This window comes from Amia ocellicauda, chromosome 10 (genome assembly GCF_036373705.1).
Source record: "Amia ocellicauda isolate fAmiCal2 chromosome 10, fAmiCal2.hap1, whole genome shotgun sequence".
Taxonomy (NCBI): domain Eukaryota; kingdom Metazoa; phylum Chordata; class Actinopteri; order Amiiformes; family Amiidae; genus Amia; species Amia ocellicauda.
This window is the reverse complement of record NC_089859.1, coordinates 27,400,092-27,422,859: the sequence shown is the minus strand read 5'-3', so window position 1 is coordinate 27,422,859 and position 22,768 is coordinate 27,400,092. Positions and strand designations below refer to the sequence as shown.

At 40.4% G+C, this 22,768-nt stretch overlaps 2 protein-coding genes across 5 annotated transcripts in view; both read right to left on the bottom strand.

Annotated features, from left to right (window-relative positions):
- Positions 1-6,279, bottom strand: part of mroh1 (maestro heat-like repeat family member 1) — a 28,062-nt gene extending 21,783 nt beyond the window's left edge. For 2 of the 3 annotated variants that reach the window (XM_066715806.1, XM_066715808.1), the window contains exons 1-8: positions 6,025-6,279; positions 5,003-5,107; positions 3,582-3,727; positions 2,316-2,447; positions 1,667-1,829; positions 1,450-1,548; positions 685-836; positions 176-316 (exon numbers count right to left, since the gene is read on the bottom strand). In XM_066715806.1, the coding sequence (XP_066571903.1) occupies positions 176-316; positions 685-836; positions 1,450-1,548; positions 1,667-1,829; positions 2,316-2,447; positions 3,582-3,727; positions 5,003-5,024 (855 nt within the window). In that variant the 5' untranslated portion in view covers positions 5,025-5,107; positions 6,025-6,279. The remainder of the gene's footprint in view (positions 1-175; positions 317-684; positions 837-1,449; positions 1,549-1,666; positions 1,830-2,315; positions 2,448-3,581; positions 3,728-5,002; positions 5,108-6,024) is intronic. The other variant, XM_066715807.1, reaches the window with a different exon arrangement.
- A 1,108-nt stretch (positions 6,280-7,387) lies between these two features.
- On the bottom strand, positions 7,388-22,432 carry recql4 (RecQ helicase-like 4). Of its 2 annotated transcripts, none has more exons than XM_066715804.1 (24): positions 21,908-22,432; positions 21,602-21,635; positions 21,198-21,322; positions 20,831-20,977; positions 19,074-20,191; positions 18,505-18,604; positions 18,136-18,301; positions 17,848-17,967; positions 17,408-17,557; positions 16,826-16,918; positions 16,578-16,714; positions 16,105-16,188; positions 15,632-15,820; positions 15,308-15,490; positions 14,913-15,111; positions 14,485-14,762; positions 13,920-14,057; positions 13,291-13,543; positions 12,814-12,943; positions 12,259-12,425; positions 11,905-12,100; positions 10,202-10,373; positions 8,253-8,361; positions 7,388-7,999 (listed from the first exon to the last, which is right to left on the bottom strand). In XM_066715804.1, the coding sequence occupies exons 1-24, from the start codon at positions 21,989-21,991 to the stop codon at positions 7,878-7,880; spliced, it is 4,494 nt and encodes a 1,497-aa protein (XP_066571901.1). In that variant the 5' UTR covers positions 21,992-22,432; the 3' UTR covers positions 7,388-7,877. The 2 variants fall into 2 exon arrangements, with proteins under 2 accessions (XP_066571901.1, XP_066571902.1); XM_066715805.1 differs by having other exon boundaries at positions 13,291-13,537.
- Positions 22,433-22,768: the final 336 nt, after the last annotated feature.

Below are 22,768 nucleotides of genomic sequence, written 5' to 3'. Positions count from 1 at the left end.
TAACACTTGTCACCTACTTGCATTTACAATGTAAAGACACAGAAACAAATCAAAATGTGGTTGTTCGCTCTCACCCCCTTGACACAAAACACTGACTATGAAAGGCTGCTGGTATTTCCACAGGCCACAGTAAGCAATCCGATTCAAACCCCATTTCAAGGTCTCAGGAGCCCACCTTGCTTATGATGTAATGCTCTGGGTTCTTCTTGTACAGGGAGAGCACCGCAGGGAGCAGCTTGGGGAGTTGCTCTTCTAGTTTGTCATGGGCCATCAGGTGGCTCATAGGTCCAAGAGCTTCGACAACACTCAGTCTCAGCTGCAGGAAGGATTACATAAAACAGCAAAACCTGTAAGGCCTCATCAACATACAAACATGTTTGGCTTCCCAACTTGACTAGAGTCCGTATTAAGGAGTACAGAGGGTTTCAAAGTATTGAATTAATCAGGATCGCCTAGTTGAATATAAAACAAGGTCGAAAACAGGGTAGAATTTCACCTCTGCAATCTAAACTTGAAGATTAAATTCTGGCTCCAGTGTGGTTTTTGTCTACAATTGCTTCTTCAAAACCAGAAAAGACCAACAACAGAACATTGAAAATGGTCAGCTCAGTAACAGAAGAGTTGTTGAAAAAGACTGATTCAATTACTACAAATTGGTGCCGTGACATTTCTAATTCCACATACCTTAGCCTCCCTGCTCTGCAGCCAGTTACAGAACAGGATGTCATAAGCAGCATAGATCTCGCTGGAGAAAGTATCTTTCCTCACTGTGGGGTCGGGGGCCTTATCTAGGTTGGCCAGGTATTCCAGGATGCTCTCACTGAACCGGGATAGACCTAGGATATGCAAAGAGAGAGGGGGGAAATAGGCATGGTCAGTTCAGTGATGCACACCTGCAGTCCCAGACTACTGCAGACCAGCACTCAAGAGATATACTGTAATCATCATCTTCCAAATTGCAAAATATATAGATGTTTTTCTAAAAAGAAAACAAATATTCCCCCACTACAGATATGACGTATAGCCATTTACTTTCCTATTACATGTTTATTCATTTAAGTATTCAAGTATTCTACATGTTCAACATGCAGTCTGTTTGCAACAAAATAACTATTTTATATAATTACTTCAGCTTTTTTGGTCTTATCTGGCCATTTGGGCCTTCCTCTTTATGGGCTTTAATGTATATTAGTTCCTCAAAGCCACCAGATTGGGTTTCCTAACATGTCTTAATCAAATAGGTCATTTGTAAACATTCGCTGTCTCACCAGGACATTTGCAGATCTGAAGCGAGATAAAATACTGAACATGGTTGAGTCAAGAACAAAGTCTTTACTATGCTAAACAAAGCCTGCCTGGGTTTTATGATGAGGTGTTATGATTAAATGTGTCTAGTAAACATACCAGGCAAAACAATCGTTTTCAATATTTTCCTTGTTTTGGTTTTACCTGAAGAGAATACCCACTTCATGTTGTCTTGCTTTGCCATGCCCAGCATAGGTAGCATGGTTCCCAGGATAGCATTCAGAAAAGGCACCATGCCATAAACTGGAATGACAAAAGGAAAGAAAAAAACAGGTCCACCTTACATTAAAATGGCAACCAACCTGGCAATGAGAAATTCAGAGCCACAAAAAATTGATAACATAAGAAAAAAACTGTATACCATTTGAATCAGAAAGACTTGCTAGTGTTTGGACCACGAAGAAATGAGGCAGGACGCCTGGCTGGAATTTGCTCAGAATCTCCTCCATGATATCATTGATGTGTTTGCTGCCGATAGCAACCAGAATATTGCTAGCTGCCTGCTGCCAATCAGGAACCACGTCCTGGGTTTAAAAAAGAAAAAAGTTAGTTTTAATTAATGATTATTAAAATGGTATTTTGGGATTCAAACCGATTTAAATATTCTTTCCGAGTTGGGTCATAATTTGTACAAAAGGTAATTTCAGGTGACTTTACAGGGTAGGTCAATTCAATAACACTATGGATTAAAGTACTATACTACAATGTACAATCTGCAGTTTCTGACAGAATTGCCTCAGTAACATCTGCCTTATATGATGACAATGAATGGGATGCCTTTAAATGGTTATATTCTCCTTTAGAAAAGTAGTTATATTGTTTCAAACATTTTAAGACTGAATGCCCTTCACGGCAGAGAGATAAAGTACTGAACACGAGACAGGTTGGGTCCAAGAATTAACTCTTAATCACTGTGTTAGACAAGCCTGCCTAGGTGTCATGATCAAATGAGCAAAAATAATAGACTATGTCAATATTTGCATTAGAAACCTGTATGGTGAGAGACTTACCTTTGACCTAGTCATTTCATCAGAGGCCAAAGAAATAACACTCTTGATTTTTGGATAACTGACGTCATTGATCTTGCATTTTAGTACCAACTCAATGGTCTGCAGAATTATAACTCTATGTCCTATGATAAGCTGTAGGAGTGGAGTAAAAAAAAAAGAGCAATTAGGCTTGAAATATATCAATAAATACACACCTGTTGAATGTGGCATTGTTAGATATTCATACAGACACAAACACATACTTATTTGCTAAACTTTAGTCAATCCAAAAATGGAAACTTGAATGACTTCAAATGTAATACTATAAATATACATGTGAAAGCTTGTTTTAGATAACCGTGTTTCACATTTCAAATGAATCCAAAATGCAAAAGCACTCTGCTGGTTTTAGGATTACAATCTAGTGTAGACCAGCACTCCCTATGAAACGTAACTTTATGTAAAATGCATGAATCACCTTTTGACAAAGCAGATATCAAACTAACATTTATTCGGGGGGGAGTGAGGTCAGCCATTGTTTACATATTACAGACTGCCCAGGGAAATTGAGTTCTGCTTGACCTGATCGTGTCAAACAGATTTTAAACAGAACTAAATTTCTTCGGAGGCAACCAGCAAAGAAGGCAGAGGAGAGGAAGTGGGGAGAAATTAAATTATGCAAAAAGTGATTTCTACACCATTTGACACTAATGTATTGTTGACCATACTCAATAACTTTGTTGTTCCCCTTTCTGAAGCCGTGCCGATCACAAGAATGTCATGCAAGTTGCAACATGCAACAGTCAGCATGACAAAAGTCATGACTGACGGACGAACACTGCGTAACCAAATTGATGCTCTACAGACTAGACAAGATTATAGCACTGGCACCTTATAGTAATTAAACTTGCAATCCATCCATCCTTAAGAAAGTAAAAATGAACATACAACTTGAATGAAGAAATGAAGAAATGAAGAAAGAAAGAGAAAATAATAAAAAGATGTCGTGTTCAAAAGAGGACATTTACATTATTAAGTACTGGATGTTCTGTCTTAGATTTAGATTTTAAATAAAGAGTTGGTGAAACATGTTTTTGATTATTATGATTATGAAGCATATTTTTGATTATTGCTTTCGAAAATACCTTCTTAAATCAATAAGTACAAATTCTATCAAACTATAACTTATTGTTTAACAGTTACAAGCAAGCATAAACCTGTATGTCTGGTTCAACATTTTTCTCATGGAGGATAATTTAATTAAATTAATTAATAGTACAGTCTCACCTTAGGATGTTTGACAAGGTAGCCTTGGCACATGCTTAGGATCTTGTCCGGCTGGTGTTTCCCCAGCGTAAGCAGGGATTTCCTTACTTGATCCTGCACTAGTGGGTCTTTGTCATTTGCTGCATCCATCAGAGCAAGAGACGCTTCTGCAGAAGCAACAGCCAACAATGACACAAATGTAAAGGAAGTATTTTACTTCTGAAGAGACTGCAGATATTGCTCCAAAACAGAAACATATCAGTAAGAGATGGAGCGCATAAGAGAAATCTACAATAAACAACGGGAGCAAAATGAGAGGCAGAGCCGAATAATACAGGAGAAATCTCCCACGCAACAAAATAAAAATAAACCAGACACAAAGAGAGGAGGGTAACTCTCAATGTCTGTGTCTTTATACATGGAATTGGGCCGAAGGGAATTTGCACAGTCTTGTAATAATACACAACTAGCCTATGCTGTGTGAATTCTGATCAGTCCTGTCTGCTGTGGTATCACTGGAGTGTTGTTCCAAGATCTTACGGATTTTCTTTTAATAAAATAAAACACTTTCTATTAGCTCTGAAAGCAAAACGTCTCACTTCCTCCTGGCAATCATCAAACTGCACTGCAAATGCTTTGGTGGTAATATTTAGTTAGCCACTGTAACTTAAATGTTTTAAAGTGCAGATCACCCCAACAATGCATATTATTGTATTTAGACACCACGCCCCTTGTGAACCACGCCCCCTGCCTAACCTGTTACAATCCTGATTACAATATGGAAATAAAGAGATCAACTTTCCCTTTAAAATGATATTGCCTCAGGTTTGAAATGTTTACTTCATAAAGCTATCATCAAATTATATTTTGTATAAAGTGATATACTACTTTCAGATAAAAATACCAAGTGCAATGCAGTTCAACACTTGAGAATAAAATGGTCTTTTCTTGCTAAATATATAACAAGGGTAGGCCTATATATCATTGTATACATATACAAATGATTACACATATATATGTTGTTTTATAGATGTTAAATAGCCTAAAGCTAAACCCATAGTATGCATTTATTTCTCATTAAAAAATATATTAAAAGATATTACATTAAAACCAAAAGCTTGTAGACAGAACCCTGAACACACTTAATTTGTTAACTCAATACAAGCATTGTGCTCCAAGGTTTATAGGCTGAAGGCTAAGATAACAATTCACAGATAATAAAACGAGGTAGAATTTTCACTAAGAAGTTGTAACAGACGGGTTTAAACAACTGTTAAAAGACAACCTGAAAAGTACAATTCTGTAAAAGTCATTTGTGTATTTGTTAATATCTGAGTGCTAAAGACACAGAAGCTAGTCCCAACTAATTCCTAAAATGATTAACTTCCATTGTCCTCATCAGTGTTACGTTTCACCTGAAAAACAACAAGAATTATACTCACGCTCAACGTCAGAATCCTCCATTTTGCCTGTGGGGAGGCCTGAGGGAGATATTTAGGAAAACATGTGGTACGCCTAATAAAAGTACAATTCTCTTTTGTCCAAGCCTTGATGGAGTAGGGGGGATGCATAACACAAAAATCAAGAGAAAACACATATTATTGAATTAAATATGAATAAACAAAGTGAATACACATAACCAGAAAGTGTACTGATATATTACAGGAACATGCAATCAGCTTAACTTGTATTGCAATTGATTAGTATTGGTATGCTCCTCTCCATTGGTCCCTACATTGTAATAGTATTACTACTAATAAAGACACTGTTAATGGGTCCTTTTCAACTCTTTCATTGCCATACCATTAACAATTAAGTTTTTGTACATCCACACATCTTACCACATTATGTTCCCTCTTGAGGAGGTCCATAAATGATTGTGGGGTGAAATAAATTAAGAGCAATGATTTTATAGTCTGAGAAAAGACAATACAGTCGTTTCTGCATATCACCTTGTGTCACAATACAATCATATTTGAAAGTAGCATTGCTAAATATTTCAATACTATTGAGTAATAATAGGTCTTTGTACAAGTGTTACAGAAGAAAAGAAAGGCGTGATTAATAAAGATTAATAAAATGTAGGATTTAACAGTGTAAGTAATATTTACAATGCTTTTACAGCTGAGGGTTGAAATCTGCTATAAATCTACGTAACTGGGACGCCTTTCCATTCTTTTTTTTTACTCATTATTTTTGTGAACACCTCTAACACTAATGTAATGTAGTCTGCAGAGGCTGCCTGTCCAAATATTTGCAGTGCGCCCTGTGCTTTGTGTGGTCAGAAATGTGCAATCAACAAGCAGGGTTAATACAAGGCTTTGACAACACACCAGCAAGTTGCCCTTGTTTAAATTAAAGCATTGCCCTTTACCAGGAAGCCAACTTATCAGCTGTCTTTAGCCCACTATGATGCATTATTTAGGCGATCGGTTGATGCAATGCAGCAGAATCGCTTTCCTACCTTACACAAAGTATGCACAACACCCACCAAATCCTCCTCCCCTTTTAAAGATCCGGAATGAGGAAATGAAGAAAGCCTGTGTGATAGCAAGATCGAAAAACGCACTCTTCATGAAGATGTGTATGTCGTATTTCTCCCAAGGGTCTTTTATTTCTTTAAATGCACTTCACTTCCCTGACATCTACCAATCACCACAGCAGGGTGCATCGCTGTGTATGGCAGGTAAACACGCCTAATCATGTGCCTCTAGTCAGCAGGGACGCACACAGGGGGCGTGTCAGCACCACGGTCCTCCGGGCAGGCACAGTCGAGTTGGAGGCGCTTAATGATGACGTCAAAACGTCTTCCCTGCTGCTTTTGATATACCCGTTCCAGTAAACGTCACTAGAGCGACCAAATGCATACCTGATGGGGTGAAAGGATGATTGTCGGAGAGAAGTGGTGCGATTATTCCGGTTAGCTGTAAAATAAATCAATAAATAACCTTGTCCAGTGAACGAGCTATAAATTATATACTACATATTTAACTTGAAACCAATGACACTAGCCTATGTTGTGATTTGTTTAAAAACGACAATGACTAATCGTAATTAAAACTTCTGGTTGGTTTTGGTGGATTAAAAAGAAATCACAGGTAACACGCAGTGTATGGTTAAAGACGGTTGTAAACTAGGAGAAAGTAAGTGGGGTTATAGGACAAGGAAAATGAAGGTACTGTTGTGTATCCGATGTTGCAACAGTTGCCACAAGCTGCTTTGCGATTTTCAAGGAGACACGTCACCGTTTTTTGAAGCAGAAAAAAAATGAAAACCAGACTGTAATATTTACAGAAGCACCGGGATCTCTTAGAATGGTGCATACATACAAAAAGAAAAATACAACCTACTGTTTGTAAAGCAATCACTGTATCTAGTAACTTTACAATATACTTAACTGAATACTCCCAATGAAAGTAAACTCGAGCAGCATGTACTTAAATAAAACTAATGATTAACTAGAGGATAGATTGGCGTTCATAGCCAAGACAAACAAAATACAATAGTCTCAGTGAAAGATCTGTTCTGTTCCTAACGTTGAACTACATTTAACTTTACTTCATGTTCCTAGCCAAACTTCCAGTTCAACAGCATTCCTGTTTTTCTTAATTTATGGAAGTAAACTAAATTATAGAAGTAGTTACTTAAGTGCATTTAAATAACTGGCACCATATCCAGCAATTTAAGTAAAATGCACAAACTGGCTAGTTTCTATTGTGAACCACTTAACGATCACATGTATTTCCTATTAGTAAAATGTAAAAAACAAGTATTTACAAAAAAACAAAAACAATGTGGTACTCAGGGATATAGAAAATAGTTTTTTTTTTTATTATACACATGAATACAAAATTGTATTATAAAGAGAAAATTAAACTATTTGTATTTATAAATCAATTCATGCATGTAAATATAATCCAAAACAAACAAAAAATAGCTGTATTTACCAATATAAATAATTGTATAGTACTAAATTAAAAACTATCTACAATCACATCACACATAATATGCATTCACTGCCTACATAATGTAAATAATACTACAGTATCAGTGAAACAAATACTATTTTATTTTTGCAAAACAACTCATAATTATTCACAAGGGGGTAGAAAGTAATTAATCTAAAACTAGGGACAAAATTCCTCAATCATATTTAGAGAAACACTTCTCATATTTCTCAAACTTTATATTTTTGGATGAAATACAAATCCTGGATTCAGAATGGACAATCTTAAAGAGATGTAACAATAGTTGTCGTTTGAAACTCAGTATGAACTCAAGCTCATTTTGTCTTCTCTCAGCAGCAGTCTGATGTTTTCACTTTGTTCGTATAATTTCTTCTGTGGCCATACGGATGATTTCATTGAAATCAAATTGAATATATTTCCTCCAGTATCTTCGATCCCTGCCGTATATTTGAGCTGGATAACATGGGCTTCCTGAAGATGACATTTGAAGAAGAGGAAGGAAAAACAATATGAAAGCATTTATTCCAAAAAATCAACATGACCATTTGCTTTATTAATTACAGAAATATTTCAGACCTCAGCTATTTACGAATAAAAAGGTTGATAATGTCTCATTCATATATGCTGAAAAATGTCTGATTCATATAGGTAATTAGTGAGTTGAATCAAACCAAATAGATGAAATATTCAATATTGCAGCCAGTGATTTAACTTGCAGCCTCACCAATTCCATGGAAAATTCTTGCTACAGCTCTTCCAGAAAACTTTTCATCCATGTGGCAGGACAGGAAGCTACGGATATCAGCACGGATCTGGTTCTCCCAGTCTTGGAGCTGGAATAGCAGACAACATTGAATAATGCATTTTATCCTTTAATTTGTGTACACCTTAAACCTTGAATAAAATATACAATGTAAACTAGACAAGACGGAACCTAATTTACCTAGTTTTGTATGTATGTATGTGTAGAAGTATATATACAGTGGGGGAAAAAAGTATTTGATCCCCTGCTGATTTTGTATGTTTGCCCACTGACAAAGAAATGATCAGTCTATAATTTTAATGGTAGGTGTATTTTAACAGTGAGAGACAGAATAACAACAAAAAATCCAGAAAAATGCATTTAAAAAAAAGTTATACATTGATTTGCATGTTAATGAGGGAAATAAGTATTTGACCCCTTCGACTTAGTACTTGGTGGCAAAACCCTTGTTGGCAATCACAGAGGTCAGACGTTTCTTGTAGTTGGCCACCAGGTTTGCACACATCTCAGGAGGGATTTTGTCCCACTCCTCTTTGCAGATCCTCTCCAAGTCATTAAGGTTTCAAGGCTGACGTTTGGCAACTCGAACCTTCAGCTCCCTCCACGGATTTTCTATGGGATTAAGGTCTGGAGACTGGCTAGGCCACTCCAGGACCTTAATGTGCTTCTTCTTGAGCCACTCCTTTGTTGTCTTGGCTGTGTGTTTTGGGTCATTGTCATGCTGGAATTCCAATCCACGACCCATTTTCAATGCCCTGGCTGAGGGAAGGAGGTTCTCACCCAAGATTTGACAGTACATGGCCCCGTCCATCGTCCCTTTGATGCGGTGCAGTTGTCCTGTCCCCTTAGCAGAAAAACACCCCCAAAGCATAATGTTTCCACCTCCATGTTTGACGGTGGGGATGGTGTTCTTGGGGTCATTCCTCCTCCTCCAAACACGGCGAGTTGAGTTGATGCCAAAGAGCTCGATTTTGGTCTCATCTGACCACAACACTTTCACCTAGTTCTCCTCTGAATCATTCAGATGTTGGCAAACTTCAGACGGGCCTGTACATGTGCTTTCTTGAGCAGGGGGACCTTGCGGGCGCTGCAGGATTTCAGTCCTTCACGGCGTAGTGTGTTACCAGTTGTTTTCTTGGTGACTATGGTCCCAGCTGCCTTGAGATCATTAACAAGATCCTCCCGTGTAGTTCTGGGCTGATTCCTCACCGTTCTCATGATCATTGAAACTCCACGAGGTGAGATCTTGCATGGAAACCCAGACCGAGGGAGACTGACAGTTATTTAGTGTTTCTTCAATTTGCGAATAATCGCACCAACTGTTGTCACCTTCTCACCAAGCTGCTTGGCGATGGTCTTGTAGCCCATTCCAGCCTTGTGTAGGTCTACAATCTTGTCCCTGACATCCTTGGACAGCTCTTTGGTCTTGGCCATGGTGGAGAGTTTGGAATCTGACTGATTGATTGCTTCTGTGGACAGGTGTCTTTTATACAGGTAACGAGCTGAGTTTAGGAGCACTCCCTTTAAGAGAGTGCTCCTAATCTCAGCTCGTTACCTGTATAAAAGACACCTGGGAGCCAGAAATCTTGCTGATTGATAGGGGATCAAATACTTATTTCCCTCATTAACATGCAAATCAATGTATAACTTTTTTGAAATGTGTTTTTCTGGATTTTTTTGTTGTTATTCTGTCTCTCACTGTTAAAATAAACCTACCATTAAAATTATAGACTGATCATTTCTTTGTCAGTGGGCAAACGTACAAAATCAGCAGGGGATCTAATACTTTTTTCCCCTCACTGTACATAGGGAGGCAGAGAGAGATGTTTGATGCATTACTATATATATATATATATATATCTGTATGGAAATTTATATTAGGGAATACAACCATACAACACAAGTCTAACCTTAGATGTAGTGAGCTCATCTTCCTCATCATTCTCTTTATCTTCCTGATACTTCTTGCTCAGATCTAGATCCAACTTTTTATCAAAATAGTCTTTCAGTAACTCCTTTAGCTTGAGGCTCCTCTCCTCGTCCATCTCGTCTGTGCAGGAGGTGCAATTTCGATACGCCACACTGGACCAAAGAAAGCAGAGAAACATCTTTGTAATTTTTTCAGAATCCCATTAAGAAATAATCCACAATTACTGACCTCAACCATTCACTACAGACAGAAATACTGTTTCTGTTACTGTACCAACACTAGTTATCATGTGATCTGACGTGTAAGCAGGTTTTTTATTTTTTGATAAACACATATTCGGAGCAGGATTGGTGGATCAACGTTTTATCCTTTTCTCACCACGATCACAGTGTTCTTCTTATGACTGATCAAATGCACTATCCTAATAGCCTAAAAGAAACATGTCGATGAAAACCGCGCCCGGTGTGTTCTGTGAGCGATGTGGTCCTGGTTCCATAAAGACTGTGAATATCTGTGTCACAGTTTATAACATTAGGTGCAAACCCATGTCTCTGGATCAATGCTTTTGATCACAAATGGTAATTATTTTGTATAAATGTAGGTCACTTTTAGTGCTGACAAGCGCATTTTCTGCATTCATACGCAGCTGTAATAGACGGAGTCATTTCAAAGCACTTTCACGTTGCATAATGTAAAAATAGCATAAAACTGAAATGACAACTGGTTATTTATGTTTTATAACTGTACAAGTCTGCTAAGACATCTGCATACCGATTTATACACCAGCTTACACAGTTTATTACATGAAGTTTGTTTTATTGTTTTTTTCATTTTTATGCCCTAGTTTTAATAATAATAATAGAAAAACACTATAATTTCCAATGTAAATGCAGTGTTTCTGCCCTGAAAATGTGTTATGTTTACATGTACGACTATTACGTTTTATCCAACTTTTCGTCACAAAGCTGTTTTATAAAAGTCACACATTTTGCGGGTGCGGTGGTTCTATGCAGTACAAAATGTCGGCGGTTCTAGTGTTAATAGAGATAAATCTATTGTCTTTATAATCCTGTGTTGTGTTGGTGCATCTGTTGTGATGTGTTTGTCTAAAGCATGAAATTGCCGATGATCATTTTGATAGGCTATTGTTAGTGATGCTGCAAACTGGCCTGTATGTCAGTATGGATTTACAGACAAAAGATACGGACTGTTTATCTACCGGGCTATGGAAGGCATTTCAGGATTTTCTTGAGCATCTGTGAGTGGACCATGACCAGCAGTGTAGTAAAGGGGGGAAAGGTGATGACGATTCAGGGGGCCCTGAGAGGGCAGGGGGGGGTGCATGCAGCAGGGATGTGCCCATTTGTCGCAATCTCCCCTCCCCCTATCCATGCCGCGATCTGCAGCTTTGTACTTGGACCGCACCTCGGCAGCTATCCTACCCCCGGACTGCACTTCGTCAGCACCCCCCACCCACCACCACCACACTTTTTTCTTTCAGGAGGCCCTGAAATCCTGGCTACACTCCTGACCATGACATATTGGATATTACTAACTAGGTGATTGTTGTACCTATACAGATTAAAGCTGTTAAATATACCAAAAGGAGTGGCCATGGAAGAAAACTGCAAAAAAATAATTTAGATTATTCTTTAAGTAAAATTAGTAAATTGCACCCCTTACCTCTGAAAGGCATTGAAGCAAGCTTTCAGCTGGTAGAGCTGGGTCCGCTCTTGAGCCAGCACTCTCTGGTGCAGGAACTCACAGACACCGTCCAGCTCATCGGGGGTCAGGTCACCATACGAACGGAAGTGGAATGAAAGGTCCGAGAATTCCACCAGGACTCCACTCTTTCCTGTACCCCTGTATCCAAGGGGGGCTAGGCAGAGAATAAAACCACAGTAGGCCAAGAAGGTATGACATGGCTTGCTTATTACCAGGCACTACCATCGTTAGCTCATAGATTGTCTAATTGATGTTGTAACTGGAACATCTGATTTAAGAACAAAAGGCAGACTAAAGAATAAAAACATTTACCACTCTGTGTGTACCACTGGAGTTGCCTCAGGCCTCTCTTGACAGGAAGCAGTTCCCAGCCCATGGCGTCAGCTAACTCCACCACGTCAAAATCCACAGAGCTGCAGTGCTCCAGACTGACTCCTGCCATCCGCATCCTGGCCAGGGCCACAGCCACCGGGGGGCAACTGCCAACACAGCCCATAGCAAAGGTCACTCGGCACCTTACACCTCAGCAACCTTACAACCACAACATCTCCAAGAGACCAAACTGGAGAGAGGGGTGGAACCATGGGCACACTGTTTCGCTCGTTTGTTTTGGTTTCAAACTAAAGACACTGACACATGGTTTTGTGAGGGAAAGATAAATTGTCAACACAAGGCAAGCAGAATAAAAAAAATAGACCTGGGTACGTTACATTCAATGTCACTATTAAGACTTGGCAGTATTTCACGTTGATAGGTGAAAGCGTGCATACAGGAAGTCATTCACTGTAGAATAACTGCAATACTATCTAACCTGATTTGCATTGAGATTAAAGTGCTGCCTTTCCTAGTAAAAAGTGACTTGCTTACATTTTGGCGAGGCCGCGGAGTTGCTGGGGCCCGTTGTAACAGACCAGACGGCAAGTAGACAGGGTGGGGTGCAGGAGCTCGACCCACTGCTGGGGATGAAGCTCCAGGTAGCACAGCAAGGTCTCTATACCTGAGGGCACAGACACAAAACACACGCTCCACCGTTTACTGTGCGTTTCAACCATCGCACTGCTGTTCCACTTTGACCTCGGATTCGTCACTGAACTTGCAGACAGAGTGGATTAGAGAGAACTCCTGCCTCAAAGCATTTTATTCCTAATCATACACAACTTCCAAAACCACACACAAGCTGGAAAAGAAAGACAGACATAACCGAAATATCCAAAAACCATTCATGAAGGTAAAAAGAAATGCCTAAGAGAATTAAACCCTCCAAATTCTAGCTTCTTGACTGGAAACAGACACTTAACTGGGTTATTTCACCAGACTGAAAGGTTTCGTAATGAAGCCGCCCACCTTCCTCTGTGATGTCGAGGGCCTCCACGGTTTCCTGAATGGGAATGGCCCGTTCGTGTGTATGGCACACTCGGGAGACTACTTCTCTTTCCTTGCTTTGTGTCGTTGGCTGCTCCTCCTGCCGCTGCTCTTCCGGCTGTTGCTGCTCCTCCTGCCGCTGCTCTTCTGGCTGTTGCTGCTCTGGCTGTTGCTCCTTTTCAGAGGCGTCCATGGCTTCCATCATCTCAATATCATCTACTTCCCCCATCTGAAACTAAACCACACTCTCTCAACAGTCTTAACAGGCTGGGCTGGTCTCACTCACCCTGCTAAACTCAAGTTATAAGCGACGTTTTGTTTTTTCAATTAAGCAGATTTTATTGATCTCCAATTTAAATATCGGTTGCACTTTTTGTACCTATTGACAACCAAATGACTGGATCTCCAAACCAAACTATTTGCAAGGAAAGTTGCTGAAGACTAGTCAGTGTCAGAACACATAATAAGAAATACAAATGAAAGCAGTGAGATTGTGAGAACTGGGGGAATAAAATGCAAAGGCAGCAGAGAACATACCAAGCTACTCGAAATCAATAAAGCTTCCATTACTGTGTCATCAGTACATATTGCCAGATATCTGTCAGTCATACCATTAGGAGGTCCTGCTGCTTCTGGTGGATCTGTCTGCATTTGCACGGAGGAAAGGCCTTCTTGACCAGCCTTTTTACTGTGAAGTAGTCCACAGTGTCAGCGAAGATGTGCCTACGGAGTTCATGGAGGTCTCCACCCTGGTGAGAAAAGCAGTTTGTGGTTTTATGCACACTTGCAGAACTGTGAACTTGCTAAAATCACAATATTTTAATAGACTGCAGTATTACCACAATGTAACTACCATTAAATATTGCAAATGGCTTTAATGTGAATGAATTTGGAATATTCCACAAATAAAATTACAATGTGGTTGTTTCAGACACAATCTGCTTTTCTTTCACATATACCTGTCATATTGTGTGTTCAACCTTTGGTAATTCAAAGCAGTCCTTTAATAAATTAAAAATAATAGATATAGGTATATAAAAATATATATATACACATTTAAGTGGGGCAACATATTGTTGCACTTAAGTTAGTTAAGTTTTCCAGTTTAATTGCCAATTTAACCATACAAAAGGTTGCCGACAGCCTTGGTGTTGTGACCCTGATGTTTTAACTCACCTCTGGATTCAAGAACAGGTGACAGTGGGCCGGCTCTCCATCTCTGCCAGCCCTGCCGATCTCCTGCACGTAGCTCTCGAAGCTCTTGGGCATGTTGTAGTGGATGATGCCGCGCACATCTGACTTGTCCAGCCCCATCCCGAAGGCCACTGTGGCCACCACAATGCGCAGCTCTCCGCACATGAAGTTGTTCTGGACCCTACGGCGCTGGGAAGCTGACAGGCCGGCGTGGTACGACTCGGCGATCCATTTCAAGGGCTTCCGGATCTTTTTTTTCGCTAAAGAGCAATTCAACAAATCAAACCAATAAACGACTAAGTTTTGACCTGGATTAGGCCATTTTATCTGTTCAAGTACAAATTCCTCATTTAAATTGCCTCATGGTTACGTCTCTCGGTCCACTAACGGCATCCGTTACAGAAGCATACCCAGGGCCTTCTTTCTCTTCCCATGCGTGTTCTCCTCCGTCTCCAAGCTGGGCGGCTTGGCCGACTCCCGCAGCATCACCCCCTGCATGCAGGTGCGCAGAAGAGCAGCAATCCGGGTGGTCTCCTCTCTGCGGGTGCAGTACACAATGACCGAGTCCAGAGAGCCGAACCTCTCCCCCTTCAGCAGATTCACCAGAGCCTGAGATGAAATTTTAATGAGGTAAATAAAGCCCAAACATTTAAAAAGACTTGAAACCTATATTAACATTTTAACATTTAAAGGTCCACTTAGGCTTCTAAAGCTGAAACATCTATGTTCGAAATGTCCAACTGAAAAACTGTCAGATTGATGTAAAAATTCCTAGCTGCTTTGGCCCCGGGTGCATATGAAATACCTGATCCTTCTCTCGATCCAAGGACACAGAGAGCTGCAGGTTATGGGGGACAGCGGCCGAGCGCACAGCGATGCCCTCCGCATCACTGATGTCCAGGTGGTTGGCGATGTCCAGGGCTGTGGCCATGGTGGCTGTGGCAGTCAGACCCAGCAGACAACGCACACCCAGCCGATCTCTCAGGACCTGCAACGCAACCACAACTCAGAATCCAGAAAGGCAAACAGCTCGGAATTTAAAGTGAAGTTAGCGGAACACAAATTTTTCTAACGGAGTAGTGTGGTCCTGGCTTCTAGACCATCAGAGCAATGGTAACCCTGCACTCACCTTGCACAGTCTCAGGTAGCAAGGTCGGAAGTTATGAGACCACTCAGACACGCAGTGGGCTTCGTCGATACATGCAAATGCCACCGGGGGAAGCTGGTCGGCCGGGGGCAGGCAGCCAGACCCCGCATGCCCACCCCCAACCAGGGCCTCGGGAGAGAGGAGAAGAACGTGGACCTCTCCTGCTTTCACCTGAGCAGAGGAGAGTGTAACAAAATAGTAACAGTGGCTGCTCACTCTGGGCCTTGAAAACGGGTTAATTAAATGTATATATAAAACTAAAACGTCCGACCTCAAAACTAGTATAATTTCACACGTAAAAATAAACAAAAACAAAAAACAAACAAAAAAAACAAATCTGAAGCTGGCTGTTTTTGGTAAATACAGTTCAAGTCCTGCTGATTGTAGTTTGGAAAATTAGGCCACTACAGTCTTTTTACAGTTATTAAATTATACACATAAAGAATATCTTTTACCTTTTCAATGGCTGCCTCCCTCTGTTTCTTTGACATGTTGGAATGGATACAGGCAGCTTTAAGCTTGGGAGGGAGTCCAGACAACTTTGGGAGAGAGAAAAAGGAAAAGGAAGACACATTTATAAGCCTTTAATACTGATTGGTTTGGGTCTGTAAATCAACCCCTGCATCCACCCACTATGAAACTCAAAGACCAGGCTAAATATAGGAACTCAAACTGTGCAGCTGACTACAAATAAGCTATCAAATATAGAGTTATTATTGTTTTGTTTTTTTTAAGGATCAAATTAAAAACCTCTTGCGTGGGTCAACCACACATTCACAATGAATACCCCTGCAAACTTTCCTTGTGATTCAGAGGTTATTAAGTGCTATTTTGACTCTGACGACACCTCTTAGCATGCTCAATTATTCTGGAAAGAGAACAGTTAGTCACCATCACCACATAAAAGCACACCAAGCAAGACTGGTACCTGATCATCCATCAAGGACACTAAGGGCGACACCACCAAGGCAATGCTGTTTGACCTCTGCGCATACAAGTAAGCTGGGAGCTGGTAGCACAGAGACTTCCCCATCCCAGTGGAGAGCACTACTAACGTGGATAAACCTATGAATAGAAAAACACTTATTTAAATATTTCCATGCAGATGTCTGAAATTGCATTGCCCATTTTCATATTGATTTCATTATTTCAAAAAAAGTTGTTTTCAGTTCCCACCTGAGAGAATCCTCATGATCGCCACCTCCTGTCCCGGACGGAAGGACTTGTAGCCAAAGTCATTCAGAGCCTCGTACACTTCTGGGGGCACATCTGAAGCGCATACAAAAGAGGATAAAACTAGCTTAGTGGAGACCCAAGAACTACTATCCAACACAAGCCTTCAAAAGGACTTTTCTTTAAAAAAAACATTGGTGCATTTCATGGTAGCCTCAATGCACTTGAACCTCCTCAAAACACATTAGTCACTGCAAGTTAATTAAAAAGAGACTATAAATAAACAGCATACAATTGCACATTTAAAGAAAAAGTGCCGTTTAACATAAACCGCACAAACGGAAATAGTTCCCAGAGATGTTACTCCATTACACATATCATCTCAGACATATATAGAGGAGTTCTGGTCAACATACAAGCTCATAATCCATTACAGTGCAGGTAAAACACCACCAAATTCAAACAGGACTGTTACGTGAGTTGCAGCCATAAAGTTATTAACTTGTAGGAGTGCACAAAACTTAAGATGGTCAAGTTGTTACGCTTGTTAAATGTGAACTATGCATGAAAACCCTCTGGCAGTACCTTTTACTTTGCCATCCTCAGTAAGACTGTAGAGGGGCTCCATGGGGGAGGGAGGGGCGGGCTTCTCGTAGTCAGGCCGGATCACATTCATCAGTATGTCGTCCTCCTCCTTGGCTGGAGCTTCTCCCTCCTGACTGCAGCTGGAGGGGACTGGGGAGGAGCAGGGCAGGGAGTAAGCAGACTACAGCGCTGAAAAACACTCAAGCACCGCTGCACTGATGGAGTGGACGTCAAACTTACTGCCACCAGATGTCCCAGTCTTTTGAGAGATTTGATCAAATTATGAATTGAAGATGAATCTAAACTGTCATAATGAATATACATACACATGAAGTGAATGGTCATTGAATTCTATAATTCCTTTGCTTCTGTTAACCCTATGTGTTTATTTATATCTAGCAGTCAATGAGGAGTGCCTCGGTGGAGCTGTGGGAACTCACCGATGGGGTCTGAGCGCAGCGTGCTGGTAGCCCGGGCCACCTCCTCCAGCGTCGGAAGTTCAAAGGCCTCCTCTTGGCCGTCCTCCTCTCCAGACTCCCTCTCCACCACAGGGGCAGGAGCTGCTGGGACACAGTGGGCACATGAACAGGCCACCATCACACATTCAGAGCAAAGGTTCAACAAAATCCACTAGCAGATGGAAATGACTTCACAAACTCTGAATCAATACCAGTGAGAGTGCCAGATCATCTTCTAGGTGCCTGTATTAACAGGAGATAGCTCCTCACCTCTGCCCTTGCAGTCCCGGGCCCAGTGTCCAGTTCCCCCACACTTGAAGCAGGTGTCGCCACTGTGTCCCGGTCTCCCCCACCTTCCTCCTCCTCCTCCTCCTCCTCCTCCTCTCCCTGCCCCTCCAAAACGTTCTCCCTTCAGTTGGAACTTCTTCATATACAGCTTGGACACACAAACAGAGAAACCCACGTTATTTTGTTCTGGTCTATTCAATAAACATCACTGGAAATGTCCCACTCTAGTCATTTAAATTGAATAGTTGGGGGAGTTCATTGTTTTGTAGATTAGCTTATAACAACCTCTTAAAGTTCTACTTCTTCAGCCCTAGCTTCATCCTTAATATTTTAGTCTTCAGTTCGGTTTACCTCTTTACGAAGAGAAGCTCCTTTCAATGCATAGCCTTTCACATGGGATTTCTTCTTGAGATTAATTTTCACAAAGTTTCCATCTTTGTTCTTTGAAGGTCTGATTAAGAAAAAGATAATTACTATTTCATTCATTCCTACATTTGAAAATAAGGAACAGTTTACAAACAAGAGGAGGCCATTCAACCCATCGTGCTTGTTTGGTGTCCATTAATAAATTAGCCATCCAAGGAATCACATCCAGTCTATTTTTGAATGTTCCCAAATTGTCGGCTTCAACCACATTGCTGGGGAGTTTGTTCCAGATTGTAGCAACTCCACATCACATCAATTGCAATTCACATCAATTGCATTATTTGCAGTTTGAATATAACCTCACTTTGAGAGACTCTGAAGTCACAAACAAAAGTCCAGATAAACCCACTTAATTATAATGCCTTCTCATATAACCCAGAAGCAGAAATAAAAGTATCAATGACCAAACACAGCAATTTAACTGTACTGCTCTGAACATATGCTGATGAGAAATACAGCTTTAGCACAAAATATATTTCTGATTTTAACCTTACCTCACTTTACCAGTGCCCTGAACCCTTGCAGAAATAGCCTTGATATCTTCTAAGTCAACGTCTCCCAAAAGGTTCTCCGTCTGAATCTTTGGCTTTGGTTTCTTCTCTTCCAGGCCACCGATTTCCTCTGTAGAGTTGTTACCCCCCTCAGACAGCTTAGCTTTCTTCTTCACTCGTGAGGCCTTGGGTTTCTCTGAAGACACCTTTTTGGTCTTTCTTCTTTTCTTGGCTGCTCCTTCCTCAAGACTTTCTGCAGGTTCGTCACCTTCAGCGTCAGACTCCCTCTGCCTCTTTCTGACCCTTTTTCTAGTATTTTTCCTATTAGACAATGTTTCACTATTTCCATCTTGGTTTGAACTCAGGTCAGCCACTTCTTTCTCTGAAACATGTCTCTCTTTGGCCTTGGTGGACGATTTTGATGCCATAGTAACAGGAACAGATCCTCTTTCAGCACCTCCTTTCTCTGTTGACCTGATTGTTTCATTCTTTCCATTAACACTGTTCATTGATGTGGAAACCTGTCCATCTGGAGCAGAACCTGCCTTTTCTACTGCAGATATTCCATTAGTGATCTGTAGCCTTTCCTCTAAGGGTAATCTACTCTGTGTGACCATAGAAATACTCTCTCCCATGAGTGCAGTGTTCTGGTTAGCTGGTTTGACCAAAGGGTTGGTGTGGACCATGTTTTTGTTGGCTCCATGCAAAAGAAGAGGTCCTTCCCTATCTGCCAAAGACAAATTGCCCGTCGCCGGCTTCTCTGTGTTTTGCAGTTCATCAAACACTTGGCATCGCTCTAACCATCCCTTGTCCACTGAAGACAATCTTTTGACTACGGATTTCTGTAAGTGCTGTGCTTTTTTAGTGAATCGCTCTGGTGTACAAGCTACCGGTGAGAACATCTTGGATGGAGTAAAGCCTGGTATAGTTTCAAATGGTTCTTGCCCTTCCTCAAGATCCATAGCTTGTGCTGAGGTGTTGCAGGCATTTGGACTGGTGTTGGCTGGCTTAGGTAGAGGAGACATTGTGTCTGTTGGAACTGTTGGGCCCAGGCCTTCTTTCCATGATTTTAAAGGCTGTCTCTTTGGAGTAAACGACTTCTTTAAAGAAACTGGACGGTCCTGTAAGTACACACTTAACAATTATGAACAGATACAAACAGACAATAATTAAATATTCCCCTTTTTTTTTTTGTACTATCGAAAATAGATTTGAGTTATAACAGATCACACATTCAAGCTGCCTTAGAAATTATATATTTAAATGCCAGAAGTTTTCACTAGAGTACTTTGGAAGAAAAAAGCAAAGCCAAAAAACAAATAGAAGACATTTTCTCAAGTAACATTTAAAATGCAATACTTTCACACTGGAATAGCACAATACAGTATCTATAATGTTTTTATGTGTGACAAAAATAAACATATTTGAAAATTATATAAATTATACAAAATTATATCCTCCAATGAGCCTAGACTGCAGTTTTTCCTAGCCAACAGTCTCACTGCCAGTACTACAGTGCCCACTGCCCAGGCTTGTATATTACATTTTTAGAAAACTAAAGCGAGCGTCATCCTTCAATACCAGACATTAACATGAAGGATAGTAATGAGAATCTGTGATCAAAACCACATATGGAAAGCCTTTAGGAATGGTTAACAAAATAGTCTTCATCTAATTTTCGGTGCTCTTCATTGTAATTTTCACAGAGTTTTAAAACTAAGCAATTCTCACAAATCAAAGATCAAGATAAAGCTCCACACCTTTATAGATCCTCCAAGGTTTGACTTCAGCTTCATCCCAAAATACTGGGCTGAAGCCTGGAGGGCCTCATTGTCCTTGGGTGTCAGTTTTGGGACAGACACAGGCATGTTTTTGCGGTTCAGATGAGCTCCCCAACAATCTGCCTCCTTTACAAAAACACAAATGTTGTAAATGTGAAATCTCAACACTGTACTGACTGAGGTAATAAATGCGGTTAGCAAATCACATTCCATTCCATTCCAGAATAAAGTCTACACATATTTGATAATACCCATGTCAGTTTTTGAGGGCAGCATCATAAAAAAATAGTAACACAAATTATGAACATGTTCCCTTACATAGGCGTTCTATAAGACTATGTATTACCTTTTCAGCTGTTTGGACCTTCGTGGACTGATCTTGGCACTCTTTCCCGGAGTTTTCATTGCCGGTTCTGTCAACAGTTGCATTCTCTCTTTCTTGTTTGAGAACTCTGTATTCTTTGTACAGTTCTACAAAAAAAATGCATTAAATGAAGCCTGATACTACGAAGACAATTTCAGCTGCATGGTTTAACACCTTAAATGTTTTTGTTGCTTTTGAATTTACATTTTTGGAAAAGCACCTCACACATGAATGCAAAGAGATACAGGAGAAGAACATATCATAAAAATGTGTAACACCTGAATAGAATAAGAGTACAGTGGAACATTAACACATGAACACACTACCCTCTACTAAACACAGAAGAAATTGTGCAAGGAATGTAAAACATCATACAAGGCACTTACTTTTGGTCTCCTCTGGGGCATTTTCAATGTCATCCTGAAAAAAAATTAAAGGAAAATATGAAATCTTGGGCAAGCTAAGCAATATTAGAGAGATCTCCCATCTGGCCATTGAGAATGGTTCTCTCAATTCTAAAACAAGCAAAATAATCAGAATCATTGCATTTGTCTGTCACTTGTTCCGGGCGTGCACATTTGCATTTGGGTTACAGAGCTGTTTTAGCAATAGTAAGCTAACTAAGGGGTTACAACAAGCTATGATGTAATACATAAACACAGATCAGAGTTTTGTGCTTTCAAATGTCTTACCTTATTCGGCTTCCTTTTGTTTTCCTGGACGAAGGAATACTCCCAGCTCTTCAACAACACTTTCAAATCATTGTACCGATCCATCTCAGGTTGTGATGTAGCAGAAGGAATAATAATGAAAGCTGAATAACTGAAACTGTATGTTGATGGCAAGAAGATTTGATCCGTCGCGACACTGAACAGTCAGTACATCATGTTTGGACAAGTAACATAGTAACTATATCTAATGGGTGAATGAAAACCAGTTCATCCCCTGAATGACGACAAACACATTCATTCAAGAGTAAATATACCTGATCCGCGAACACAAGTAGTGCAGAATTTCGCTGATGGGACACATCCTCTCTGGTGTCACCGTTTAGTAGCATATATGAATATAAGAAAAGGCGTTTTATTTTTATTGTGAAGTAAAAATGTCGCGCTAATAAGTTACATATTGTAGTTTCCTCGTCCCAGATCTAGCCCCATTATGAAACGCTACAGTCTTTGAAATTTTACCGCGTCCTGTAAGTGACTTCCCAAACCCCACCCATACGATTTGTGTCTGCTAATCCACGCAGGGCCAACCGGACACTTCACATAAGACTGCCACTGCATCTACCCAATCACTGGTCGCGTTATTTTAGCGCAGATTCCCGCAGGTCTGCAAATATCTGCAGAATTGCCCCGCTCCCATTGGTGGAGCAGCGCAGACCTACGGAAATCCACACTACCCAAACATAACCATTAATCTTCCGCACGTTTTGCGTTTTTTGGTCCCAGCTTTCGATTTTCTTGTTCTTCACAACGCTGCTTAAAATAAGATGGAAATAACGTAACATAACTCCCGTTCTCAGTGGAATCATTAAATACACTGTATTG

Bases quoted from the DNA above. Each gene is read 5' to 3' on its own strand.
- recql4 (XM_066715804.1), bottom strand. From the start codon at position 21,991: ATGGATCGGTACAATGATTTGAAAGTGTTGTTGAAGAGCTGGGAGTAT. The intron at 21,636-21,907 runs GTAAGACATTTG...ATTTTTTTTCAG, and splicing joins ACAAAAGGAAGCCGAATAAG to GATGACATTGAAAATGCCCC. The intron at 21,323-21,601 runs GTAAGTGCCTTG...TTTTTTTTGTAG, and splicing joins TGCCCCAGAGGAGACCAAAA to AACTGTACAAAGAATACAGA.